This window comes from Canis aureus, chromosome 7, assembly GCF_053574225.1.
Source record: "Canis aureus isolate CA01 chromosome 7, VMU_Caureus_v.1.0, whole genome shotgun sequence".
Classification (NCBI taxonomy): Eukaryota; Metazoa; Chordata; class Mammalia; order Carnivora; family Canidae; genus Canis; species Canis aureus.
Window position 1 is genome coordinate 6,958,209 of NC_135617.1, and position 19,102 is coordinate 6,977,310.

Sequence of the window (19,102 nt, forward strand, 5' to 3'; positions counted from 1 at the left end):
AACTGAGGATGAAAACCATTGATAGAAGAGGAAGATCACAGAGAGACAGCAGGCGGATAGGAAAAAGAGAAGGGCAGTGAGCCCCTTTACATAATGCCTAATGACAAAAAAAGGAAAAAGAAAAGAATGGGAGAGCAGGTGGGGATGACTACAACAGGTAAAACTGAGGTTCTTAAGATTCTAAAACTGATCTAAAAATCAACAGCGTTGTTGGCTGTTTCAGGTTCAAAAATCAGAAACGGCTATATGATCAAGGAACTGCTCTCATTTGTCAAAGTCTTAGCAAGAGTCCAAAGGACGTATCAGTGAAACCTTTTAACAAAATGTACTTTTTTTTTTTTTTTCCCCAGAAGGGTTTAGTAACTGGGGACTCAAGGCAAATAGCTTTCACTTCTCACAAATCATCTAAAGGTTCAACTTTGAATTCACGTGCCAGATAATTTACTCTCCTGAACAAAAATTTTTTTTTTTAATTTTTAAAGGGGATGCAAGAGGAAGGAAATTGAAGCAACTCAGAGCATTTGATAATTAAAAATTATCTTCCCAGTAACCACACTGACAAATGAGTTTTCAAAGTTGTAAAATCATGTGATTCAGATGATAAAACCACGTTATTTTCTTCTCTTCCTTCTTGACTAGCATATATGCATGAGGTAACAAGTGGGGGAAAAATGTTTGAAAGCTTTATGATCCTGTGTAAGGCAGAATTATGAACCCAAAACAGAACACGGTATTGATAGTCAATGGATAGAGCAGGGAATCTCAGAGCCGGTAACACAGACAGGTATCAGATGAAAATTATCTCTGCTCACACCAGCAGGTCACTGGGAGGAACCCAGAGAGAAAAACTCAGATGTAGTTCCACTGCATTATGAGTTAAAACCATTCATCAATTTAAAGTTTTTGATTTGATTAGAAAACTAAGTAGGGTGCCTGGGTGACTTAGTTGGTTAAGCATCCGGTCTGCCTTGGGTTCAGGTCATGATCTCAGGGTCCTGACTCTGCTCAGCAAGGAGCCTGCTTCTCCCCCTCCGTCTTTGCTTATGCTCTCTACTTTTCACTCTCAAATAAATAAAAATTTAAAAATCTTAAAAAAGGGCAGCCCGGGTGGCTCAGCAGTTTAGTGCCTTCAGCTCAGGGCGTGGTCCTGGGGTCCTGGGATCAAGTCCCACATCAGGCTCCCTGCAGGGAGCCTGCTTCTCTCTCTGCTTGTGTCTCTGCCTCTCTCTCTCTATTAATAAATAAATAAAATCTCTTTAAATAAATAAATAAATAGATAGATAAATAAATAAATAAATAAATAAATAAATAAATAAATAAATATCTTTTTTAAAAAAAAGGAAGGGGGGCACCTGGGTTGCTCAGTGGTTGAGCGTCTGGCTTTGGCTCAGGTCGCGATCCCAGAGTCCTGATATAGAGCCCCCACCCCTATCGGCCCCCCCACAGGGGCCCCACCTCTCCCTCTGCCTATGTCTCTGCCTCTGTGTCATGAATAAATAAATAAAATCTTAAAAAAAAAAAAGAGGTGGATAAGTCTGCATCTTAAAAATGAGAACTAGAATTTTTGGTTAAAAACATCCATTTGTTAATTATTTTAAAATCATTTGGAACCCACAGTTTTCACTAACACAAGTTAACTTTCCTAATTTTATACTTCACTTATTCAGTACTGATTACCCACAAATTAGCTCAAAGCATTCCCTGATTTTATGAGACTATCAGAAATAAAACTCTCCCCCCTCCCAAAGAACACCCTAGGAAATGATACTTATGGTCAAAGTGCCAAACTTCACCGAAACGAACATGAAGGTTGGATGTGGCAAAGCCAAAAGTATGGCCCAGAACACGTAAGACTTTCAGCCTAAAATAAGGCTCTTTCTTGGAAAGGGAAAAAACTAACAGGGCTGCTTTAGAAAATTCAGTTCAGCAGAGGACATGCATCTATTCAAACAGAAGGCTGTAAGCTTATCTTTATTGGACAGGGTTAGAGATAGAAGGCCTGATCTAGGCCACTAATTTCAAGAAACAGTATACTAAGCTCACCTAGGAAGTTACCTATCAGGAGCTTAAGAACATAAGTGTGCCAAAGCAAGCACACTCACCCTGGAATCAGCTCGAAGATAACCTTAAAATAATGGCCCACAATTTTAATAAGCCCATTCCAGGCTTCTCAGGGTTACACAAATGGTACACCTAATCTAATTGCTCATTATTCTTTTAAACAGATTCAGAATGTTTGGGCTCAAAGTTTCAATGTTTACTTTTTAAAATGTTAACTTACTGAAAATTTAGTCTGTGGTCTGCTGTGTATTTGCAAGAGGAGTATATGCATACACGGCAAATTAATGCTCGTAATTGAGACTGAACTGAAAACTAGTGAACAAAGAAAGATACACCCCTTCTCATTCTACCAACTGGGGGGTAAAAAAAAAAAAAAAAAACGTACCCAATATAGACAAAGATGCAAATGTATGAGGGCACCTGGGTGCCTCAGCCCACTGAGCATCAGACTCGATTTCAGCTCAGGTCAGAAACTCAGAATCATGAAATCAAGACCCTGGTTGCCTGGGCTCCAAGTTCAGCAGGGAATCACTTGGGATTCTCTCTCTTCCTTTCCGCCTCCCCTCTCTTGCATACACAGGCACACTTGCACGCTCTCTAAAAAAACTAGATTTTTTTTAAAGATGCAAATGGGGTGCCTGGGTGGCTCAGACAGTTAAGTGGGTGCATTAGGCTGAGGTCATAATCCCGAGGTCCTGGGATGGAGCCCGCATGGGGTTCCCTGTTCAGCAGTGACTCTGCTTCTTCGTCTGCCCCTCCCCCTGCTCCTGCATGTGTGTGCGCTCTCTCTCTTGCTCACATACACACAAATAAATAAAATCTTAAAAAAAAAAAAAAAAGAAAAAGAAAATCCAAATGTATGAAGGGTAAGATTAACAACAAACCCTTGAGTTGGAAATAAATGCTGGCAGGAAGTCCCAAGACAGCTACCCTCCTGTAAGGTAAAAATTCTAGAAGACTTATAGCAACATTGAGTTTTAAATTAGGGGGAAAATTTTTTTTTAAGAGTTTATTTATTTATTCACGAGAGACACAGAGAGAGAGGCAGAGAATTAGGAAGAGGGAGAAGCAGGCTCCCTGAGGGGAGCCCGATGCGGGACTCAATCCCAGGACCCCGGGCTCACAACCTGAGCCAAAGGCAGACGCTTAACTGTTGAGCCATCCAAGTGCCCAGGGAAAAAAATTTTTAAAGAATTTATGAGAAGGACAAGCTCTAATGGAGAGATCTAGAGAAAGAGTTTTACTTTATAAAACCATTACAGTATTAGAAAAAATTGGAAAGTATCAAGCTTTTAAAAATATTAAAACTTAAAATTTTAGAGGAGAGAAATTGAGCAGGAAGCGTTAATCACTCAGCTGAGCTGAATATGAAATATGGAACTGAGGCAATTATCTAGATAATTTATGATGAAAGAAATATCATTTTAAAAATCAATTATTAGGACATTGCAGCCTAAAAGCAACTTGAGATTTGAATTATGTGAATTAATGACTCAACTATCCACTGGATCTTTCCAAAGTAGGACCAATTTTGAAAGAGACATCTAACAAGTTCTACAGGATATAATCTTACACCCACCATAAACTTCAGGTTTATATCCAGAGTTATATCTTTAAAAGTCCACTGTGGCCACTGCCACCTTCTACTGCAACTGCCTCCAGCCCCATCAACCTCCCCAGCACCCCGCTATAGTCAGTTATCAGCCAGAAGCATTTTGCATGCTCCACATTTATCTAGAGTGTTTCAGTCTATCTTCTGGACACTACCCAGACACTGCTCACCTATCTTTACTATGAAACTGAGAGTTCTGAAGTTTTTTCCAATACACATAGGACTAGTATTCCGCTAGCCATGTTTTATCTCAGGGCACATGAGTACTGCATTTCCCTGACCAATTAAAACCATCATTTTAGGTCCTCCCCGTACATAGTTTCACCTTGAAGATAAAAGCAGTAAACCTCTTCAGGAGAGATAAACACTTTAACCTGGGACTTGCATTATGCCATTTTCTGTCTCTGTCTTGGCAACCTGCCTTTAAACTCGACAGTAACTGCTTTGCAAAGAGTCAACTACCTCACAAGATATTTTAATACATTTAGTTATGAGATCTGATTTGGCAGCCAGACTCCTGCCAGAAACTTCTTAAAAAATGTTTTTCACCAAATCCGTTTTCCTTGGTGGTTTTGTCTCCATTCATCTACCCACCTGAAGTCTACAATATAATAGAAGCACAGATACCCTGTTCTCCCAAAGCAGAAGTTTGTCAGAGATAACAGCCCCACCAAAAGACTTCTACACACCATGTATCACGCTACTAGTACTACACAGCACGCTTTGTATCTGACCCAGAGCAAACCGTAGCCACGCCAAGGAAGTGACCCATCAGAAATGAGAATCCCCAAGCCAGCAGGTTTTTAACAGAATTCTCAAGCCACTTCTTCTACTCTTCCACTAAAAGCCAGGCACAGACTCCAGTCTTACGTGACTAGCTAATAAAAGGAGCCCAATCCTGGATCCAAGTCCACTCCCTCAGTGGCACACACAGAGTTGTTACCTCAGTCAGCCACAACTCCGAAGACAAACCCTCAAGACAGTATTCTGGAGGATTACTAGGAGGATCAGTGGTTCTATACGTAAAAACGTGGCACATAGAAGCAACTCTTAAAACGGCAGCTGTTTTCTAAAACTACAAACTTTCCGTTATCATAAGTCACAGGAGTGGAAAGTACAACACTAGTGACTGTGACTAGTCAATAATGTTGTAGTGCAGGTTTGAAAGTCGCCAGGAGAGTAAATCTTAAAAGTTCTCACCACAAGAGAAAAAAAAAAATTCTGTAACTATGTGTGCTGATAGAGCTTAACTACACTTTTTGTGGTGATCATTTTGCAATATATACAAATACTGAATTATCACGTTATACACCTTAAGTTAATGTTACAGGTCAGATTTACCTGAATTGAAAAAACACATGAAAACTCAACCCTCCCTGCCAAATGAACAATATAAATAAATGAAATGGCAGCTACTTAATTTTATTTTATTTTTTTTTTATTTTTTTATTTTTTTTTATTTATTTATGATAGGCACACAGTGAGAGAGAGAGAGAGAAGCAGAGACACAGGCAGAGGGAGAAGTAGGCTCCATGCACCGGGAGCCCGATGTGGGATTCGATCCTGGGTCTCCAGGATCGCGCCCTGGGCCAAAGGCAGGCGCCAAACCGCTGCGCCACCCAGGGATCCCGCTACTTAATTTTATTGATGTATACCCGCCTCACCCAACCCAAAGTCCCAACCGCAACCCCAGGAGGAGGAAGAGCATAGCTGAAGAGGCAAAAGTCAAAGAAGCCGAGGTCACATCCCAAAAAAGTTCCTTGAATCATTTCCTTATCTTTAAATTGGGATTTACATTTAAAGGCCTACCTTGCAAGATCAACATTAAATGTAAAAACCTAGCTGAGCATTTGGTACTGAGCTCAATAAATCATAGCTACTACTATTAATAATTATTATAATACCTAGGCATGAAAATGTGGTTGTGTAGACTCCTTTTTCTTGGAAAAAAAATCAAACTGTCTTTCCTGAACCCTTCCCAAAAATATCATTTTGAAATAAAAGATTAAACAGCGCAATTCTGATTCCTAAATACTTCAGAACTTACGACTTACACACCTACCAGGCACCTAGAAAATATCTGCTACTTTTTTTAGATTTTTTTGTTTTTCGCAGTTATGTCTATGAACTAAGTGTTGTCAATTACTAAGTGGTAAATTGTACAAGATAGGTATCAAGGTCATTTTTTTTCCCCATTACAGACATCAAATTACTTGATTTAATGTCTTTGATCAATTTCTTAAACATCATTTCCTCTGTTTGATATAAATCAAGCAACCCAATATATGGATCTATTTTGGTACTACCCACACTGTTCATCTCTTCTTATGCCAATACTATAGGTCTGCGGCTATTTCTAGGAGGACAACCACTTTGTGTTCTACGCTTCGACAGGATGGCTGGTTTTTTGGACATAGAAGTGCACGGAGGAGACATGAGCCTGATGCCTCAGGTGTGAGAGACTTTGAAACCAAGCACAAGAGGAGCTGAAGAGACTCCAGAGAAATTCTGGATTAGCCTTACTACCATAATCAATGGCCATGAACCTGATAGGGTTCTATCCTCTCAAACCATGACAGGGAAGAAAGGATTCTTCTTCAACACTATCCTTCTGCTGAGGACCCCAGGCTCCTCTCTCCCCTCAAATTTGGACTAACTGCTCCAGACCAAAACACTCAGCCAGAACTCACGGGTTTCAGTGTAAACCTCAAGCCCACAGTCCACAGCAGCTCCAAAAAAACAGGCCAAGTAATAAATTCAGTAAGAAAGGAGGGGAAGAGGCGAGGCATGGCAGGGCAGGGGGAGGGGGGGAGAGGGGCAAGATGTATTAGAAATGGGAGGGGGGAACAAGTTCTAATAGTTCCAACTGGGAAATCAGGTGAATTCATGTCTCCCTTCTGTCCCACACAGCAAGATGAAGTAGGAATTTAAACTACCATAAGGCAGCCTGTGAATGATTAACATTTTAATCTGGATTAAAAATTGGAGGGGGAGGGCCGAATGGGTGAAAGTCATCGAAAGGTACAAGCTTCCAGTTATCAAATAAGAGACGAGTTCTTAAAAGCTCTAATTAAAAGAGAAATTTGTAACCATGTGTGCTGAGCAGGCTTGCTGTGCTGAACATTTGCGGCATACACAAAAACTGAATCAGTATGTTGTACCCCTGAAACCAATGTTATATGTCAATTATATCTCTATAATAAAAATAAAACAAAACTTTGTATTCTTCTCCTCTATCTGCAGCCCTCTCTTGTATCTTTATGTTCTTCTCTTCTATTTGTTTCCTCAGGCTACCATAACAAATTACAAATTCAGGGTCTTCAAACAACAAAAATGTATTCTCTCACAGTGCTAGAGGCTAGAAGTCCAAAACCAAGGCGTCAGCAGGGCCACACTCCCTCTAAAGGCCCGGGAGTGTGGGGGGTGTGGGGGGGGTGGGGGGGGTGGGGGGGGGTGGGAAGGATCCCTTCCCCACCTCTTCTTAGCTCCAGGTTGCTCCCAGCATGCCCAGTGCTCTTGGCTAACTGCATCACTCCAGCCTTTGCCTCAGTCTTCATGCAGGCCTCTCTGCATCTAGGGCATTTAGCTGTCCTGTCCTTATAAGGACGTTTAGACATTGGGTTTAGGGCCTACCCTAATCCAACATAATTTTAACTAATTATCCCTTTTACCCTATTTTCAAATAAGGTCACATTTTGAGGTTCCAGATGGACATGAATTTGAGAGGATACTATCCAATCCACCACAACTCACAAATTAAAATAAAGCACCAAAATGCGTCTCCTGGGTGGCTGAGTTGATTAAGCTTCCGACTCTTGGTATTAGCTCAGATTGTGATCAGGGTTTGAGATGGAGCTCACAAGCAGCACGCAATATGCTGGGGTTTCTCTCTCCCTCTCCTTTTGCCCCTCCCCACTACCACGTGCACTCAAGGTCACCTTCTCTATTTATTGGTCACCAATAAATATATAAATCTTTTAAAAAATAAATAAACCACGAACATCAAAATATGAGGCAAAGTGGAAGATGACAAAACATAACATTACAGAAATATTAAAAAAAATTCAAAGTTATAATCATTACTGGACTAATTCCCATCTGAATTAGAAATAATGTGCCCTTTGCCTTTCTCTCACCTGTGGGAAACTGTGAAATCTTGGAAAAGATCAGAAATCCCATTTAAGGGGTGCTTGAGGGGCTCAGTCAGTTGAGCATCTAACCCTTGGTTTCAGCTCAGATCTCATGGTTCTTGGAATTGAGTCCTGAGATTGGCTCCAGGCTCTGCGGAAAGTCTGCTTGAAAGATTCTCTCCTCTGCCCCCTCACTCGCACACTCTCTCTCTCACTAACATAAATAAAATCTTCACACATACAAAAAAAAGTCCCATTCAAAACAGCACTAAAAAGCAACATTCCACTGGCCCAGACACTTGACATACTCTGAAAATTTTGGTATTAAGTATAAATACTCACATATATTATCAGGAATGGAACAGCAAAAAAGATGAAAGACAGGGAAGGATATTTTTCAGTTAAAAGTGCTTTTATTTAACTATTTGGGAATGGAAAAGTAGACCATGGGTCTCAGAAGACCAAGGTTTCCTCTAAAAAAAAAAAAAAAAAAAAAAAAGGAAACTTAGGTTTTTAACAGCCACCTCCCCCAAATTATCCTTTTCTAATGAGAATATAAACCTACATGAAAGCACTATATAACACAATTCCTTTTATTTTATTAAAGGTATTATTTTAGCTTTCTGGGGGAAAAATAAGTGAAATGGGCTTAAAGACTTGTGTACTCCCTCTGCTGGCTCTGAATTTAAAGTAAATTACCAATGGCTTCAGGAGCCAAGTTACTAATTTCACTAGACATCTAAAACACGATGAAAGATATGATGTGGACTCTCCTCCAACACACACACATGCAGAGGTCTTCAAAAAATAAAAAATTCCAAAACAACTACTAAAAACTGCCAAAGGCATCTCTGTTGGAATTATTAGAAGTTTACTCCAAAGGAAAGCTAATGCATTCCATTTGTTTGGAGCAGGAGTCATTTCTGGCATCAGCCTCGCCCCCTACAAGTGTGCCACAACCTTTCTTTGTTCTGTGCGCACCTCTCCACTGCAGGACTAGGCTACATCTGGACACCCAGACATGTTGAGCCCCTAGAAGATAACCTGGCTTCTTCATCAGAGGCAATTATTAGAGTACCAAATTACTAGAAAGACCACAGCCCATAAGGGAAGTTAATCCATTTGCTTTATAATGTTATCCTGTAATAGTAACTGAAAAACTACGAAGAAAAATTCCCAATATTAAAATCTCAAAAGAAAAAGCCTGAGTAGGAAGGAAAGACACACTCTAGAAAAGCTCAGCTGGAAACATGCACCAATCATACACCTGTGTTTTATCAAGGAATGATCCATCACAGTATTCTGCTACTGGACTTCTTCCAATTGGGGAATTTGTGATACTAAGAAATAAAGATTTTCTGGTTAAGAATAAAATGGCTAAAGATACTGAGTCTGTCAGTGTAATGATGCCATCAGAATTGGGGTCTTCTTTTTTTTTTAAGATTTATTTATTTATGAGAGAGAGAGAGAGAGAGCGAGAGAGGCAGAGACACAGGCAGAGGGAGAAGCAGGCTCCATGCAGGGAGCCAGATGCAGGACTCGATCCCGGGACTCCAGGATCACGCCCTGGGCTGAAGGCAAGCGCTAAACCACTGAGCCACCCAGGGATCCCCAGAATTGGGGTCTTCTATTACAATCACAGCCTACCTACCTATTTCAAAAACTCTAAACTCAGAAGAGCTAGACTGACTCTGAAAAGATCCATCTCAGAGTGCTTGCTGTCTCTTCCTCCTTCATATGTGACTTTCTTTTTCCAATCCATGGATATAAAACTTCAAGTACCTCTGGGACTTCTGCCTCCAAATGCAGAACATTATGGATAACTTAGTGTTACATAACAGCTCCTATAAGAGGTAGGTAAGTGAATTTTAGGCTGAACAATCCTATGGTGACTTTCCAGACAGTGCATATTGATGCAGCATCTGTAGGGTACACACACAGAAAACAGACATGATTTCAACTTTCTCTAAGTCATTCCTAGATCAAGATTTCCCTCAGTTTCTGTGATGGGTAGTGACTGGCACTAATGAAGTTCACAGGGACTTTTCACACTCGGAAACAAAACACTGCAAGAAATACCTTGAATGGCAGAGTATCCTTTCATAATTATACTGTATCCTATCAACATTAATGTGAGGAGGTCCAAGACTTCATAGCTCTAAGTAGCCAAAAGGCTCTACACATGTCATCACCTCAGTCCTGATCACATCATCTCCTTTCAGTGTCAGAGTCACAGAACAAGGACATAATGATTCAACGAGCAACTCCAAGTATCAGACAGGTTTTTGTCTGGTAGACATGTCTGTACTTTGAAGGCTCTTACCCTGTCCTTGGGAATATACAGGAGTCATAGAAAAATGACAAAAGAAATAGGTGGGAGTCAGGAGTGGGCACGGTATGGTGGGGTGGGCTTAAAGCAGATGGCTATTTCAGCAAGGTTAGCTGAGAACAATGATGGAGAACGCTAAAAGAGCAATGCAGCTCCTCTAGCATGAGCCAGCCCAAAGGAGGGAGGAGGGGAGGCAGAGGCGAGCAAATGAAGTAAGAGTTTGCAGAAACGGAGGCACTGACACGAACAGCTGTGAAACCACAATGGTTAACAGCAGGCACTACGGAACGGTGGTGCCTAGGGCTCCTGTGGACACATTCTTAGCTCCATCTCTGCTAGCTGTAGGTTCCTGAGCCAGTAGGTTCCTGCTCTTGTCCTGCTTCCCAACCTGTAAAATGAAGTATTTGGATGATCTTTAAAACCTCTTTTAGTTCTAAATTTGAGGCAAGAAGCAATGTGGATGAGTCAGCTGTATCAAGGCTCCACCTCCACTCCAGAGGGAGGCCAGTCCTATACCAGGCCCCACAAGACAGAACTGGAGACCCTAGATCAGGCTAGGACCACAGGTGTGCTCTATTCCAGGTGGCCCTGGAAATGCCCCAGCTTCTCCCAAACAGACCCAAATTACAAGAGAAATGCTATAGCTGTTTGCATCTCTAAAGCAAGCTGAAAATGATCTGCAGAGAATTAAAAAGCAGCTCCAAGCCAGAGTTCACCAACTTTGCCTTTTGTCAGTAACTTCTGCAGAGACCTGAAGTGTCGAGGAAAGCAGAAGTACAGATATGAAAAAAGGCAAAGAGAATGACAACAACGACAAATTCACAGAACACAGATTTGCATATTTATTTTCTGTCTTCCTCCAATAGAACCTGAATCCTGTGGACTGGAACCTTATCTGCCTTGTGCTACTACTATATCCCTGAGGCCAAGCTGAATGCCCGGTGAACGGTAAACCTTTAATAAATATTTGCTGAATGAATAAAATGGCATGTGATGAAAATAGGTAAAACGTTTTTTTCTCTTCCTAATCCATAGTCACTTACTGTATACCAGCTAAATAATTTATACACATATATGTATATATACATACATACACACACACACACACACACACAAAATTCACCAATATATGTCATTCCAGGCTCCTCCTATAGCAACAAAAAGCCAAAGTGCCACTTCAGGACCCTTTAATTTGTGATACAGAGAAAGATCAGGAGAAAAATGAGGAATCAAGAATAGGATCAAGTCTGTTCCCTACAGGCAAGATGGGTAAGATACAAAAACAAATTCCATATTCTCTTTAGCCCTGGGAATCTAACCTGGTAAGCAGTCTTACCTTTGCATTTTTATGAAGATCTTCGGATAGTGTTTGCTAAACTTTTCCAGACCAAATAAATGACTTTTCAGTGGGACAAGGACTCTTCATTAATTTCCCAAATAAAAACATCTTGCAGATTTTAAGTAAGAATCACGCGTATTAAAAGTTTAACTACAAGATGTTCTTCTATGGTGTCATTCTCTTAAAATAGAACCCTCCTAAAATCTCCTAAAAATAAGTCTGCATAGTTTCATTTCATTTTCTAAGACGGAGATAAACATATCAAAACAAACACTTAGCTTCTTTTCTAAAGAGTCTCTGCTACATAGGGCTCACAGATCAAAGTTTAAAAGGGCTAATTTCTTCACTTCGTAGGTCGATGACACAGCTTTGAAAAAGAGGAAAAACAGTCCCCCTAGTGTACTGCTGCTGTAGGAAGAGGAAGTATATTCGTCGAGAATCACTGACGAAGACAGTACTGCCAAAGGAAATTACAAAACAGCATTTTGGCAACACGGGCCAAGCAGAAGACAGATTCCTGACACACGGCCGTAACTGGCCCTTTGGGGACTTACTCCAAAAGGTGACTGAGGCCAAAATTACAAGCCAACGTGGAATTATCACAACTTAGTAGCAGTTAAAACAGCATTTTCTTAATACAGTATGTTGGGAAGGAGCTGGATGCATTCATCTAAAGAACTAGAACAGGGAGGACATCAACAGGCATTATGTGGCAGGTGGGCCCTCATCTTTTTACCCTGGGAAGAAGCTGTAAGAGCCCACATTCTCACATGAAACACAACACACTCTCTTACAGACTTACCTCCACAGCAGCAGCAGAGGTCGTCACACACACACACACACACACACACACACACACAAGATCCTACATTTGTGAAACTGTGAGAACGAGCACAGAAACTCATGACTGCCTAATATAACCATGTTCTAACCCCCCTGGGAGATGCAGGTGTGTGGGGTGTGAGTGGGTGAAGAGGGATAAATAGACCGAAAACCCTGGAGTCCTAGAGGTCTGTCCCACGACAGAAGGACCCGAGACAACATACCAGTTTAATTATGGGTGGTGCAGCGCCAAGCAAGCTGAGTCCGAATTAAAGGAAATGTAACCTTTTCCCCTCTTAACCACATCTGTCTGTTTCTTACTTTAATGCCTGAGGTAAGGGAACCTGTGAGATAGCCATCACCTTTCTCTCTGGCACAATATGCATCTGACAAACCTAAGTTAACCAAGAACTTCCTCCTTTTGTTTAAACTCTTTCTGCCACCTTTATCACTTCATAGTTCCTCAGTACCCATACTGATAGACACGGGGTGGCTGTACAAACGTGATCAACTCACTCAGCCTGCATCAGTATTCATGTCTTTCTGATGCTAAACTAATAACCAAGATTGAGAGGCAAATATGCTTTTCAGGAAAACATCATCTACTTATGTAAGACTACTTATTACTTAGTAAAAAGAAAAAAAAAAACCTTTACAATAGGTCGATTTAAAGAAATAGTGTGCAGAACTGCAGCTACTAACTACCTCTCCACTAACTAGCTGTGTGATCTTAGAGAAGTCCTTACCTTGAAGAATCATGTTCTTCACCTATAAAATAAGGGAGCTGAACTATCTCAGCAAACCTCATCCTGGCTGTACATTAGAATAACCCGAGAAACTTAAAAAACAAAAACAAAACAGAACACAAAGGAAACACCAATGCTAAGCCAGAGACCAAACCAATTAAAACCGATTCTCTGGGTACTGGTAGTTTTTAAAAGCTCCTCCCAGGCGATTCTAACATGCAACCAGGGCTGCAGACTGCTAGTCCTGATTCTGATCTCCAAGGCCTCTTTCATAATTCGTTTATTCTCTAATCTTAGGGTGATAATTCTGGTGACAGGATCTCATAATGCAATAGCCCAAAAACCCACAAAAGAAGTAAGGTGTAAGCCTGCATTCTGTGCCTATGTGCACACAGGACTAAGAGAGGTCAACCTTACTTCTAGACATTTTAAGTTTAAAACCCTAATGCATAACTCAGAATGAAAGCAGCGTGGTTTAAATGTACATGCGTGTTCTCAAAATGACTAATCATGATAGGAATCGACTCCTGAAACTTGGACGCCTGGAAATGGGTCACAATTAGCTCCTGACCTCTCCCTTTTCCCTCTTCTTCCACCCCCACTAAACCACAAGCGCGCGCACACACACACACACACACACACACACACAATAAAAAAGGTTGCTATTAGTCATAATCGGAATATGAAACCAGCCCCAGTTTCAAAGAGCTTTCTCCATCATCAAAGATTTGGAAGTCCCTGCATGGGTGCATCTTTTGATGAAGGTCATCTTACAAAAACTCTTTAACTAAATTATATCTCCATAGTCTTCAAGGATTACTTGCCATGTGATACTCAGAAATAGAACTAACGTAAAATCTTATTACATAAAATATAGGAATATTTTACTTTATGTCCTGTATTAAACACATTAAAACTTGAGCGTGAATTTACAATATTTCACAAGTCTTAAAGAGAGATGAAGTGGAAGCTAATTTAACATATGTTGACTATATTTCAATAAAAAAAAAAAGAGAAAGAGAGAAATGAGATAGCAGAGAAGGAAAAAGAAACCATGAGACAGAAAAAGGTTAAGGTCATAAAACCACGAAGTTTATGATAAGGCCTAAAATCTCTACTGGAAGTCCTGCAAGCTACATGAAAATATAACTGAGTTACGTTTCAAGGCGACTTTTGATAATACTACTTTCTCACCTAGATGTTAAAAAAAAAAAGTTATTTAACTCTAAATACAATAACAAGAGATGTTATTTGCAAGATTATGAACTACTCGCATACACTTAAAAATCAGAGGGAAAGTGAAAACCCTTCCAACATTAACTTTATAAGTTAAAAGTTAGCTAACTTTTAACTAGCAGTTCTCTGCAGCAAACTCAAAATATACAGGACTAATTTCAAGCTGAGAAATTTGAAAAATATTCCAAACCCCTATATCCATTTTCTTAGATCCTGCAACTCCCCCCTTTCTGATGCTGTACCTTGAGATTAACCCTTGCTATTCACTTTGAAACTCTGTTTTAAAAGATATCACAGTAGCACTTCCTCGAAATGCTATTCACTCTCAAGCTTTCTGTAAATGGCCCTCATATCACACAACTGGCATTCCTTTGCAAAGCTGTAAAATTAGAGCAAATGTAAGATTCATAATGTCAGCATTTGTTAAAGGAAAGGGGACAGATATGTGGAATAATTTTAAAGCACAGTTTTGCTTTTAAAGTATCTCAGCAAGTCCTCTCCAATACTAGCCAATATGAAATTTAAAAAAAAAAAAAACAAAACAGATACTTTGTAAGGGTTTTGTTTTGGGTTTTTTTTTTTTTTTTTTAAGGAAATGAAGACAATACACAAAATTCTTTAGTTTTTTCACATATAGGTTCCTCTCCAGTGCTCCACCAAGATTAAACTATTCTTACTGAATACACCTACTGGAACCCAAGAAGATACAGGGCTCCCCAAAGACAGTAAGGAAAGGACAAAATGAGGAAGGAACTACCTCATTAATTAAAAAAAAAAAAAGCTAACTTGCAAAGAGAAGCAACTGATAAGCCATATGTATCTCCAACTGCAAGCACCCTTCTGCCTGGTACTGACACATTCACGTCTTGGGGAAAGAGGCCAGGAGGATGAGGTGCCAGGAAGAGCAAAGCAGCTGGGTATCAGCAGCCCAGCAGGGGCACAGGAGTTAATCTGTTTGGATGCCCAACTGCAGGAAGTCATTACATCATAGGCCTTTCCACACCTCTCTCCCTACCACGTGTCCAGTGCCCCAGAGGCTGAAAAGGAACAGTAGAGAGCCTCTCTTCTGGCTCATTTATAGGCAGAAGCCATTATGACCCAGCCCCGCCACCACACCTCCCTCCCAAAGGCCTAGGTGAAGCTCCAGGCCTCAGCCCTCCACACCTGGACCGGGCCTCAAACAGCGCCGGAGTCCAGGCCTCGGCGGGAGCAGCAGGTGTGGCCAGTCCTCCTTCAGGTGGCAGGGCTGGCCCGCTCCGGGACTCTCCGGGACTCGAAACATCCCAAGTTGGGGGGCGGGGGGGGGGGGCAGATTTACTGCAGAAACATCTCTAAGGAGTAAAGGTGTCCACACAGGCAACCAAAAGAAAGAAAGAAAAAGAAAGGCAGCCAGGGGGGAAAAAAAAAAAAGGTTTGCAACCACTGCTTTTTTTAATGGGATCGCTGTGCCTGCGGGAACCAACACCCACAAGCCAGAAACTTCGACGCAAGGGGTTTTTTTTTTCTCATGCAGCTCTAACGACGACGACCATGCACTGCAAAGCACAAATCCATCCCCTTCCCCGGAGGAGCCCCAAGCACTCCCCCACGTCCTCTCACTGCACCCGCGGGGCCTTCCCCGCATCCCCACGACGGTGATTCCTGCTTCGAAGTTGGCCGCAGACCTACCTCCTCCGTGCCGTCCCGGGGATCCAGCAAAGGCTCTGCCGTCCGCCGGTCCTTCCCTCGCCGGCATCCCTTGCCCCCTCTCCTCCTCCTCCTCCTCCTCCTCCTCCTCCTCACCTGGCCATGCCCGAGGCCTCCCCGGGGTGGGGGGGCGCCTCCTTTCCCGCCCCACCCTCCGCGGCCGACCCCAGGTTCCCCTCCTCCGGGGAGGGGAGGGGAGGGGAGGGGAGGGGGGTCGCACGGGTTCCCCCGAAACCTCACAGCGGAGGCGCTCGCTGCCAACCCCTCTCCCGGCGCCCGCGGGCGCGCTCCGCGGGATGCAGGCGCGCGTCGCCCTGCGCAGGAGGCCCGGCGGGTCCGGCCGCCCGCCCGGGGTGGGTACGCACCTTCCACCCCGCCGAGCTGTTGCTGTCGCCCTTATCCTTGAAGTAGGGCACGCAGCGCACCATCCACTCGTAGATCTGGGACAGAGTGAGCCGTTTGTCGGGCGAGCTCTCGATGGCGCGAGTGATGAGGTCGGCGTAGGACAGGTTGCCCCAGGCGTTGCGCCGCGACGAGCACTTCCTCGGCTGCCCCGAGCCCCCGGCCGCCCCCGGCTGCGGCGGGGCCAGCGCCTGCGGAGGCTGCGGCGGCGCCTGGGTCCCCCCGCTCGGCGCGCCCGCCGCGGGGCCCGGCGCGGCCCCGGGGTCCTGCCCCCCGGGAGCCCGCAGCCGGGCCGCGTCTTCGAGGAGCAGCCCGGAGCCCAGCGCGCCGCCCCCGCCGCCGCCGAGCGCCATGGCCGAGCCGGCCCTACCGCCGTCCTCGTCGTCGTCGTCGTCGTCCTCTTCGGGGATCATCGAGTCGGCGGCCGTCTCCCCCGAGGGCTTGGCCGGGCTCCCCTGCAGCTCCGGCCTCTGCAGGGGCCACGTACAGGAGCGCGGCCGGCTCTGGGGCTCGAACTCGGGGTCCAGCTCCACTTCGAGTGGGGAGAGCGGGCCCGGGGAGGCCGGCGCCTCTGCCATCTTCCCCGCCCGCCCGCCCGCCCGCCCGCGGCTCGGGCTCTCGGGCTCTCGGGCTCTCGGGCTCTCGCGCTCCGCTCTCGCGCCGGGGCGGGGTGCGGCGGGGGAGGCCCGGGGGCGCCGCGGAGGCTCGGGCTCCCGGGAGCCGCTGCCGCTCCTGCCGCCGCCTGGGGAAGCACGGAGGAGAGAGTTGGTTACCCGCGCGGCAGCCCAGCCCTCGGCCACCCCGCGCCCGCCGCCGCCGCCGCCGCCGCCGCCTCCCGGAGACAGGCAGACCTGGAGACGTGCGTCCCGCGGACCTGGCGCAGCAGACACCGCCCCCTGCCAGGCCGCGGGGAGCCGGGAGCGAATGGACGCGCTCGCGCGGGGCCGCCGGCTCGGCAGGTCTCTCCCGGGCGAGGTGGCGGGGCGGGGAGGAGGGGGAGGGGCGGGGCGGGGGAGGGGCGCGGGCCGCGCCTTTAAAGCGGGCAGCGGCCGGGGCTGGCGCAGCCGAGCCGCGGTCGGAGCCGGGGCGGGCGTGCGTTTGTTTATGTTTCGCTCGGGCCCCGCGCGGGTGCTTCCCGCGGCGCCTTCCGCTCCGCCCCGCGCCCCGCGCCCGCCGCCCCCGCGCCCCCGTGGACTCCGCTCTCCGCGCCCAGGGGCCAGGGGCCCGGGCTCCGGGGGGCGGCGCGGGGCCAGGAGGACGAACGTGGGTCCGGGCGCGGACGGGCTCTTGCCACTTCCAGAAAAGAAAAAAAAAAAAAAAAAAAAAGACCAGACGGGAAGCGAGGAGGGGAGGATCGGGGGTGGGGGTAGGGGCGGGGCGGGGCGGGGGGCAAGCAGCTCGGCGGGTGTTTGCAAAGGGTCGAGCCAAGCGGGAACGACCACTTTGGGGTTTTGTGTGCTTCGGTTTGCGGGCGGGCGTTGGACCCCGCACCCCCCCACCCACCCCCCTTCCCGGGAAAGGGCAGGGGGAGGGGGCGAGTCGGAACGTAAATCTTCCAACAGGTCAGGAAACGCCAAGTCTCCCGGGCTGCCAGAAAACCCGGACCCGCACGTTCATCACCTCCTTGCTCCCGCTGCTGCCATCTTGACAGTTTTCCCCCCTTCACTCAAGTCCTTTAAAAACAGCAGCGGGAGGGAAAGGGGGGCGCGCACACCGAGTCACGGGGAGGGAAAAGGGAAGCGCCCGGCCCGGCTCGGAAGCAGATCCGGAGTCACCGGGAAGGCGACCGCCCCGCTGCACAGCTCCGGCGCCTACCTCGGTTGCTTCCCTTCAGGGACGAGGGGGGAGGACGCACGACTCCGCGCGGGCCCGGGGCGCGGCGAGGAGGGGGCGCGCAACCCCGGCCACCGAGAGGCGCTCCGGCCGCCGCCGCCGCAGCCCGCCCGAGGACCCGCCTGTCAGCCTGCGCGCCGCCGCCTGGCACATTCCTCCTCCTCCTCCTCCTCCTCCCCTGCACGAGCTGGGCGGCCGCGGCAGCAGCACAAAGTTATAGACACACGCAGGGTGCCTCAACCTAGGCTGACGGCGGGCGGGTCCCCGCCCAGGGGGAGGGCTGGGCGGCGGGCCGGGTGTGCTGGGTGCGTGCGTGCGTGCGTGTGTGTGTGTGTGTGTGTGTGTGTGTGGCCGTGTGCTCGCGCGCGCCTGCGCGGCCGGGCTCCGCGGGGCTGCGGGCGTGGGTGTCGGGGAGCGCGCGGCGGGCCGGGACCAGGCGGGCTCCCGCAGCCCCCGCCGCCGGGCTCCTCCTCCTCCTCCTCCTCCTCCTCCTCCTCCTCCTCCTCCCTCCCGGGAGCCTCAACGACAACAAAGCGCGGCGCTGGGCCCCGGAGAGGGAGCGGGCGGCGGAGCCCCGGACGCCCGGCCGGCGCCGACGCGTGGCCACCGAGCCTCGGGGCAGGGCGCCTGGCACCGGGGGGTCCCCGGCGGGCGCGTCCGTGCGCGCGGCTCTGCGGCCGCCCTGCTGTCCCGGGTCCCCGCTAGAATCGGACACCGCGCAACGGCCGAGATAGGGGCTGCCCGCAGATCGCGGGGAGCAGGACCACGGCGGGCACACGCTGCCGAGCGGAGGCGGCTGGGCCCCCGGGACTCCGGTACACGGATGCCCTGGGGCTCCATCGGGCACCCCGAGCCCTGCAGCCGAGCCCTGCCCTCGCAGCTCCCTCCCAGACGCGGTGGGGTCTC

The 19,102-nt window shown here is 46.8% G+C and overlaps 1 protein-coding gene across 3 annotated transcripts in view; it reads right to left on the bottom strand.

Annotated features, from left to right (window-relative positions):
• The window catches only part of FOXO3 (forkhead box O3), a 122,830-nt gene extending 104,484 nt beyond the window's left edge, over window positions 1-18,346 (bottom strand). Inside the window, exons 1-2 of one of the 3 annotated variants that reach the window (XM_077902857.1) lie at window positions 18,179-18,346; window positions 16,327-17,105 (exon numbers count right to left, since the gene is read on the bottom strand). In XM_077902857.1, the coding sequence (XP_077758983.1) occupies window positions 16,327-16,941 (615 nt within the window). In that variant the 5' untranslated portion in view covers window positions 16,942-17,105; window positions 18,179-18,346. Of the gene's footprint in view, window positions 1-15,943; window positions 16,061-16,326; window positions 17,106-17,214; window positions 17,317-18,178 lie in introns of those variants that run through there. The other 2 variants (XM_077902861.1, XM_077902859.1) reach the window with 2 other exon arrangements.
• Between the last annotated feature and the right edge of the window lie 756 nt (window positions 18,347-19,102).